Source organism: Haliotis rufescens, unplaced genomic scaffold (genome assembly GCF_023055435.1).
Source record: "Haliotis rufescens isolate VD_foot unplaced genomic scaffold, xgHalRufe1.0.p SCAF_4, whole genome shotgun sequence".
Taxonomy (NCBI): Eukaryota; Metazoa; Mollusca; class Gastropoda; order Lepetellida; family Haliotidae; genus Haliotis; species Haliotis rufescens.
Window position 1 is genome coordinate 9,036,314 of NW_025964112.1, and position 9,478 is coordinate 9,045,791.

General features: G+C 40.5%; 1 protein-coding gene across 1 annotated transcript; it reads right to left on the bottom strand.

Annotated features, from left to right (window-relative positions):
- Positions 1-1,443: 1,443 nt before the first annotated feature.
- LOC124135827 (NF-kappa-B inhibitor cactus-like) lies at positions 1,444-3,660 on the bottom strand. Its single transcript, XM_046501436.2, has 2 exons — positions 3,528-3,660; positions 1,444-3,278 (listed from the first exon to the last, which is right to left on the bottom strand). Exons 1-2 carry the CDS (start codon positions 3,573-3,575, stop codon positions 2,202-2,204), a joined length of 1,125 nt encoding a protein of 374 aa, XP_046357392.2. The 5' UTR covers positions 3,576-3,660; the 3' UTR covers positions 1,444-2,201.
- Between the last annotated feature and the right edge of the window lie 5,818 nt (positions 3,661-9,478).

Sequence of the window (9,478 nt, forward strand, 5' to 3'; positions counted from 1 at the left end):
CTCTATAATTATGCACAATGCCATTAGCTGTGTCAGTTTTACATGGCTAGAATAAATGGCCAATGACTTCCTCGTTTAGAATCAACTGCAACAAGAATGGCATGATGTCAGCATAATGGTTGAAGCATGACGAATAAAGAAACGTTTTGGAGGGATCAAGAGTCTCATGCAAGTTTCGGTTCTCCTTTCATGCGATAGAAGCGACGTCATGTGTGTTTATCGATCGCTTAGTTGACATTTACGTGATGTCACTTGTTTTCGTGGTAAACCTATTCTGTAACAGGTTACCCCACTGACATGTTTATTTCTGGCGAGAAACAAATGATTATTTTGTCGCTGCAAGCATGGCCAGGGTTTCTCTTATCATCAGTTTACATTAAAGGTTTAATTGTTAATTACATGTAATCATAGACTTAAGTTTATGTCGTGGGGCCGCATTATCCTGAACATTCATGAATGCAGCCGTGCGGTAGAAAGTTTTAACTAACGAGAAAAAATCGAAATTTAGAGTTTTTTAAATAGGCTTGAAATATCGAGAAAATAATCGAAATTACGAGGAAAAGCTCGAAGCAACGAGAAAAATATAATACATTTTTAGTTTTTTAGAGAAACTTGAAATAACGAGAAATTATTTAAAGTAACGAGAAAGAACTTGAAATTTCGAGAAAATAATTGAAACAACGAGAATAAAAAAACAATTAATGCTACCAAAATGGCACCATGAGGCTTTCGTATTTTTAGGGGTGGGTGGTTATTCAGTCTTCAACGATTATATGACCATTTAGCTTCTTAAATTAAAAAAAAAAAATCAAATTCATTTACCCATGTACTGGAATTTACTCGTCTCGGTACTTCAGGGCATATTATTGCAAAAAAAGACAATTGTTCTGGCTTGTGATGGAATCAACTGTTTGATTTAGACTGGGTTTTTTTTACGAAGATTTCAAAGCGCGTCATACGACTCTTGTTCAGAAGTTGTTTGCTCAAAGTTGCAACATTCAAGGCATCAGTAAAGCTTTGAAAAAATTGACACATCATTGACAAAAATGTCCAATACAATTCCCCATTTTATTTGTACCATATCTTCCTATAATATGTACCATATGTTATTTTTTTCAGGTGAACAAGTGACTTGCCTTTGCACGTGTTTGTGACAGGTGGCACGGTTGAAGCAGGATACGCCCCCTTTACGCGGACATCTTGAATCATCACTGTTTGATAGTGATTCATAAACGTGCGTTTCGTGCTTCGTATCCCAACTGCGTGGATCGATACTCATGATGTCAATCACTGGATTGTCTGGTCCAGACTCGCATATTTACAGACAGCCGTCATATAGCTGGAATATTGCTGAGTGCGGCGTTAAACAACAAACAAACAAGGTTACCTGGGTCAGAAACAAATAAGAAAAAAACAGCTCTTCACAAAACAGTAAACGTTTATTGAATGCCGTCAAATGCCGTCTGTGTAAAGAAACATTTGTGAATTTGACACAGTTGTAGGGACTAGCATATACAGCCGTAGGCTACTCTCACTACTGACAGGTCAAGATACACTGCATGTATAACAAATGGCGTCCATTACATGCATTTTGTACATGCATACTGAGAAGTTATAAGTGTACGAATGTAATATTTCAGATCAATACAAGTAATGTCTTTTGGACAACAATAATGATAAAACAAAAGATATTATTCAAAAATAAATCGCTAGCAATAGCATACAAGTGATGTTAATACTAGCCATCTATATATACAGGGCTTGTACGTAGTGCCTTGACAAATTTGTTTACATCAAATACCAGTCGGTGAGGTAGTGGACTGATACCAGTAGACAATGACTCGTTGTTTGGTATAAACTATTGTCCGCTGGTCAATACTAGTAACATATTCCACTGTCTTTTGAAACGAGGACGCTACTAGTTCCGTGTTAAAATTGGATCAGGTGGTCAGGCTCGGTGACTCTCTTGATAGCTGAGTGAGGAGTTGAACAACAAACAAACATCCGCACGCACGTACGCACACAATATCAATATCATTCTATATCACAAGAAAACAAACACACCACAGTATCCTGCATGTTCTGGATCACAATAAGTTCAGGTAGACATATACATGTTAATCATTGTAACATTAAAATATCGCTTGCTTGTCTTCTGATACGTCAGCGTTACACATCCATTCATTCTGTTGTCCTGATTGTTACAAAGCAACTGCGTGTCCATTGATACAAAAGTCATCAAATACTTCTTCGTCTGACTGATCTGAACCGTCTATGTCTGTGACGTCTGCACCGTTGGCGAGGAGGATGGAAACGACATCCCCGAACCCCCTCCCTGCAGCAAGACGAAGATGAGTCAGACCCCCATATGTCCTGCAGCAAATGTCAAGATGGCGCTGTGACAACAGGAAGTGAAGAAGAATTCTGTTTCCGGTTTCAGCAGCGTAATGGAGAACTGTCCTTCCGCTGGTGCCGTCACGCACATTGATGCTAGCTTTCTTAGACAGAAGTAGTTCAAGAACTTTGAGATGTGTCGACATGGCGGCCAGGTGAAGACATGTGTGTCCATCAAAGTTCCTATTCTCCAAGTCCTGGGGTATCCTTTGGTATGGAATCTCATACTGGTTCAGAAGTGTCTCCTCATAATAAACAGGTCTCAGAAGACATTCCACGATCTCCTGGTATCCCTCTCGACATGCTATGTGAAGTGGTGTGTTGCCATGGATATCTGTAACGTCAACCCTTGCTCCGGCCGTCATCAGTCGCCGGACTATATTCACCTGACGAGTAATAACAGCGAGATGGAGGGGCGTCTGTTTGAGCAAATTTGTAATGTTCAACCACTCATAGTTCGGCGCCGCCGATATAAACAACAACACCAGAGATATATGTCCTTGAATGATTCCAGTATGTAGATCCGTGTCGCCATCTTTATCTTGATGATACACCTGAAAGACATCAACCGATCTCATGGATGTCACAAGTCTGTTGTTCTCAGTCTCCTGAATGGACATTCTGTCTGTGAAAGATATTGACTTGCTTTCATATCCTTCATCTGTAGAAACAAACCTGGGGCAGGTGTTTGTATTGACACTGTCAAGTCGTACACATGTGTTGACCACTTGACCCACGCTGCCCACCTCTACCCCAGATTCACACGTGTCCATGCCACTCTCATTGAGGCTGAGGCTACCAAAGTCCACATCAAGATCCATGTTTCGACCTGTGTTTGAAAATGTACATTTTCTCCTTCCCGTGTTCATTTTGTGCGAATAAATCTGAAAACAACACAATAAAAGTAGATAAAAATAACATGTATATGTGTGTAGGTAAAGCACTTGTACTCAGTAAATGAGTGAAAATGATACATTCCAGCCAAGTAAACAAGATAACAATGGACGAGTGTTAATAAACACCGTGTCAGTGAACACGTAACAAAACAGTACTTGTGATACATATGTCCTATATCGAGAACTGCATTAGCCTACAATGGCGATACTTGTTCTGTAGATAGCAAAGATACCTACTTGAGTTGTTTTGTGTTGTTCGGTGACTGCATGTTCGTCTTTGGCCATGTTTATCGCCAGCTGCCGTTCTGTCAATGATCTCGCGTCCTTCTCACATACATTTTTATATAAATGTTTTTCCGGTCTATTTATAGCGTGAACCTGACCCGCTTACATCCCGTTACGAAATAATTAATCGTAGCTGATCTGTGAAAATATTATTATTAATCATTCAATATAGTTCTTGTCAAATTACTACACAGTTGTTATTTCACGAGCGTGACAGTGTAAAGAAGCCTTGAGTCATAATTGTGTCATGGGGAAACCCCCGTTGGTCACGTGAGCTCTTCCAGCGTATTCGAGAGAAGGCGAGACTAATGGAGAGCTGCCAACGTGTTGTGATGACCCTCAGACAACTGTGTGAGATGAGCGATCAGGACGAAGGCAAAACTATAACATTTTAATTGACAAAAAACGCAATCAGCGTTTGTTTGAGGCTAATTTAAAAACAATCGCCAATGTCATCGGCAAAGACAAAGTGAGTGTCAGAGGTGTGCGTCTCCATGCTGTACGTGCTACACGTGAGGACAGCGACAACTATCGACAACGCAATCGACATGAATTTGACAACGATGTTGACTCTAACGCACGTGATGATGACGCAGACTGGGAACAGGAAGACAGACAACCGCGGTGGATGGACCGACGAAACGAAGAGAGAGAGGGGGACGCATACAACACACATAGAAGGGGGCGGGTCACAAGAGCGGTAATATGCGGATTTTGGAATGTAGCTTGATGGTCGTGTGTAAGTGAATCTGACAATCATATAATCCGCAGTGAAATATTACGTCATTATGATCTCGACACAGTGGGCGTGGCCGAAACTCATCTGTGTAATAATGCGAGACTTTCTGTGGACAATGACACTTTTTACGGCAATAATCGAACGTCAATTCATGTACGAGCAAAACATGGATCGTGTGGTGTTGAATTTATGTCATTTTGATGTTTGTATCGTTGATAACAATCATGAAGGTATTTTATGGCTACAATTGTTAGATAAGTATGGATGTGGTGAGAAATATTTTGTGTGTGTTTGTTATTTACCACCTAAACATTCTACAAGAAATGTGTGTGCCGCTGATTTTTATGCTATTTTATTGTCACAAATTTTAGAATTTCAAGCAATAGGTAAATTCACGGATTATATTGAAGAAATAGCTAACTAACAAGGAAGAGACGTTAAAGATTTCTTAGTGAATGGGCTTGGACGTCGCTTGATAGACTTTCTAATTGACAGTAGATGTTGCATCCTAAAAGGAAGGAACCATATCAACCAGTACTACACATAAACTGGGCGGCAAAAGAAAGTATAGGTCGAGTTTCATGATCGATAAAAAAATAACAAAAGAGGTTTTGTTGTGAATTATAAAATAATCTAGGGAGGGGTAACAAATGATTGATCAACCACAGTTTGAATAAAATTGTGCAATCACAGGTAATGTAAGCTCATGGTAAACAATGGTCGGGTAAGAAATTTCATTTTCAAAAGTTGTCTGAAATGTCACACTACAAGTTCATTGTCGACACAGTTGCCTTCAATAGCGTGTATGACGTCCTGCTGCCTCAATGCATGCTGTGATACGCCGCCTCATCGATGACGTCAGTCTTCTGATGACGTGGACTGGAATCCGTTGCCACGCGTCTCTCAGGGCCTGCTGCAATTCTTGTCTGTTGACGGGAGGCTGATGGCGTGCTCTAATCTGTCTTTCAAGATGGTCCCACAGATGTTCAATAGGATTCATATCGGGTGAGTGGGCAGGCCAGGGCAAAACGTCAACGTTCTGCTGGTTTAGAAAGTTCCGGGTCAGTCTTACAGTATCGGGCCTGGCATTGTCGTGTTGAAACAATGTCCCCTGCTGTTGGTTTTGTAAGAACGGAAGCACAACTGGCTGCAACACTTGGTCTCTGTACTGCAAAGCGTTCAGATTTCCCTGTATAATTACCAAATCAGTCTTCTGATCTCCACAAATACCGCCCCACACTATGACACCTCCCCCGCCGAATGGATGGACCTCTCGAAAACACGCCGGAGCCAAACGTTCCCCTCTGCGTCGACAAACTCGTTCTCTGCCGTCATTTCGAAACAAGTTAAACCGACTTCCATCAGTAAACAGCACGCGACGCCAATTTCTCACTTGCCAGCGTCGAACCTGCCACGCCCATCGCAGTCTCAGGCGTCGATGTTGAGCAGTCAGTATCATTCCTCGGAAAGGACGATACGCTCGGATTCTAGCAGCACGAAGTCGTCGTAGTACTGTACGTTGGCTAATGGGATGTCCCAACGCTGTTGCTGCCGTCGCCGTCGCCGTTACGAATCTGTTTCGCAGGTGAATAGCCGTACCTGACCGTCTTCCAGTGGTGTTGTCACTCGGGGTCGTCCGGTTCTAGGCCTGTCCTGTGTCCTCCCTGTCTGCCTGTACCGTTGAACCAGCCTGGCTACTGTCAATGGTGTACAACCAAACCTTCTGGCAATTTGGACCTGTGTTGCCCCCATTTCGGCCATACCGATGGCTCTCTCTCTCTCTCTCTCTCTCTCTCTCTCTCTCTCTCCCTCTCTCTCTCTCTCTCTCTCTCTCTCTCTCTCTCTCTCTCTCTCTCCCTCTCAGTCGTGGCATTTCTTTTGTGTGCTTTCATCACGTGTTGTTATACCCTGCAGACGAACGCATTTATACAGCTAACATGCACGTGCAGTTTATGCCACAGCATCGTGACTTATGAAAATATTGGACAATTTCAAGACTTCGAAGTAATGAGGGAGAATGTACCAGCTAATGAAGCGGCTATTATTGGAAGAGTCGACGGTCATCTAATTACAAAACTAGATCATTCCTTATTGAAATGATCATGATTCGTCGAAATCTCAAATGATATGATTGAACTACAGACAGCGCCGTTCGAGGAACCGATTCGCCATGTGAAGTTTGAAACGTCTGATGTACCACGTGACTTTTTGTATGACGAGATAAGTTCCCAAGCACTAACCGACGTCATAACCAAGCTGAAAAACTCAAGTCATGCGCAGGGGGACTTGGACGCAGCGTCAACTTAACTGATCGACATTGTCAAAGAAGAAATGCAGAGTAAGCTGAACTATAAAATAATTCTCCGAAAATTGGAAATCAAATAAGCGTCGCAGAACTCGTAAGCCATGGTGGACGGACGGATTGTCCGAGCTATGGGCAGATATGTGTGAAGCTGAAAGGAAATGTTGTAAATGTAAAAGCAGATCTCAAAAACCATATTTTAAACACATATATGTGACTGAGCGTAAAACGTTTGACAAGTGTGTACAACAAGCCAAGAGAGACCATGTTAAGAGAACTATAGGCAGTCTAGATGAGTTGTGTACAGCCGACGACAATGAGTTATGGCGGCAGATAGGGCGTGTCGGCGTGGGTGCTGATAGACGTAAACAGATTCCAATGGAAGTGGTCACTGACGATGGACATGTCATCAAAGATAGATATATTGTTTTGGAAAGATGGAAATCCGACTTTAATGTACTTTTAAATGGTGAGTGTGAAAATGAACCCATCTGTACGAATATACTTAACAATAATAATCATGTCTTATTCAGCGACGCTATTATCCTGTATGAAATGTGGACTGCCGTTGTTAAAGCAAATACAGGTAAAGCTGTGGGTGTTGGTGAAATTCCAATTGAAGTTCTAAAATCAGAGACTGTAATCAAAGTTCTACATCGTGGGGGGCACGGGTGGCCCAGTCGTCTAAGGCGCCGCGATTCGCTGTGCAGAGTTGCGTCCCTTGGGCACGCCAGAAACCTATGATTGTGGGTTCGAATCCCGGTTCGCCCCGATTATGTTTCTAGGTTTGTCAGCACCATACCCGTGCTCGTGGGTTTCACCGAAGTGGTAAACGTCTGAGACTGCATCACTTCGGGCTTTCCTCCCACATTAAGCTGACACGCCGTGATATGACTGGAATACTGTTAAAAGCGGCGTTAAACCCAACTCACTCACTCACTCACTCACTCACTCACTCTACATCGTGTTTTAACTTGGGTTTTAATACCGGAAAAATTCAAAAAATATGATCACATGGTATCATTAATCTAATACCAAAATGCTCATCATTGGACCCGAGAAATCCTTTGGCTTATAGAGGAATCACTCACCTTGACAACTACAATATACAAACTGTACTCCAGTGTTATTAATCGGAGGCTACAAGTTTGGACAGAATCTAACAATATTTTCAACGACGCTTAAAATGGTTTCAGGAGGAATAGATCAACAGTAGACCATGTATCGTCCCTGACATCAATTAAAGAAACTAGAAAATCCAAAAAGTTGTCCTCTTATGTTGCCTCCGTAGACTTCAAGAAAGCATATGACTGCATAAATCGTAATATCCTATGGAATAGAATCCCAGAGTGTGGTATGGGTGGTAAAATGTTTGAATCTCTACAATCTTTGTATAAAGATGTGAAGTGTTGTGTCAGAGTGAATGGTTTCTTAATATCGTAGTTTAATGTCAATAAAGGATTGAAACAAGGTTGTTTATTATCCCCAGTTTTGTTTAATATCTTTTTTAATGATTTGTTATCTACACTGAACAATTTGAATCTTGGTGTAAAGGTTGATGATATGAATATTGCATCATTAGGATAATTTTTATGCAGACGACATTGCAATACTGGCTGAAAATGAAGATAATCTTAATCTACTTTTAGATGTACTTCACAATTGGTGCTGTGAAAACAAGCTAGAAATAAATCCTGAAAAGTCTCAAGTTGTACATTTTAGAAATACGTCTGATAAACAGACGCAGTCTGTTTTTAATGTTGGCAACAATAGTTTAGAATTTGTGAGTTGTTATAATTATCAAGGTTTACTGCTAACAGTGCATCTAGATTATACCCCCATGGCACGTGCAGCAGCTACGTCAGCAAGTAGGGCGTTGGGCTTGCTTATATCTAAATTTAAAAGTATTGGTGGTATGCATTACAATACATATACAAAGTTGTATGATACTATGGTACGGCCTGTATTGAACTATGGTGCTTGTATATGGGGCAATTACGAGGTGTCTACGGTCAATGCTCTACATCATAGGGCCATTAGATATTTTCTTGGTATTGGTAAATATGCCCCAAATGTAGCCGTTAATGGGGATGTAGGCTGGTCACCACCTATTGTAAGACAGCCGATTTGTATTGCTAGACATTGGTGTCGTTTTAAAAAAATCCCTCCCAGACTTAATAAGTATGTATTTGTTTGGGCTGATGATTGTGCTGCAAATAATTGCAGAAATTGTGAATTTGGTTTATCTCAAGTTTTAAATACAAATTGTCCTGTTAACAAGTCGTTTTTATGTTCCTTTGTAAAAGATGTGTGTATGATTATTTGAGAAAGTGGAATGATATGCTTTTACGGGAAAATGGAAATACATGTAGTGGTTTTAACAAGTTAAGAACATAACGCTGCTTTAAACAATTTTATTGTACAGAAAATTATGTTTCATCTCATATTCCAAGATGTTTTTGATCCGCCTTAGCGGAATTTAGATGTGGTATTGCCCATTTAAAAATAGAAACTGGTAGATACACTCATGTACCAATCAATGAAAGAACATGCTTCCATTGCAATAATTATGTTGAAGACGAAAGTCACGTTTTAGTTCACTGCCCATTATATGATGATTTTAGAGATATGCTTTTTAATGAATGTGTCTTAAAATGTGATAGTTTTAGATGTGTCAGATGTTGTTATGCTTTGTTTTATAAGGGGTAATAATGATATCTCTTTCTTAACTGCCAAAATTTGCTTTTTAATTCTTAATCGGCGAAAAATGTATGATATGGTTAATGTCTTATACTGTTTTAATATATACTGTTTATTTATATTCATATTACCGTCTCTCATAATTCTTCATGAATGGTTCTG

What these genes read in the sequence shown, in the direction of transcription:
- LOC124135827 (XM_046501436.2), bottom strand. Translation starts at nt 3,575, where the DNA reads ATGGCCAAAGACGAACATGCAGTCACCGAACAACACAAAACAACTCAA. An exon ending in AACAACACAAAACAACTCAA is followed by an intron (nt 3,279 to 3,527) that starts GTAGGTATCTTT and finishes TGTTGTTTTCAG; the next exon opens with ATTTATTCGCACAAAATGAA.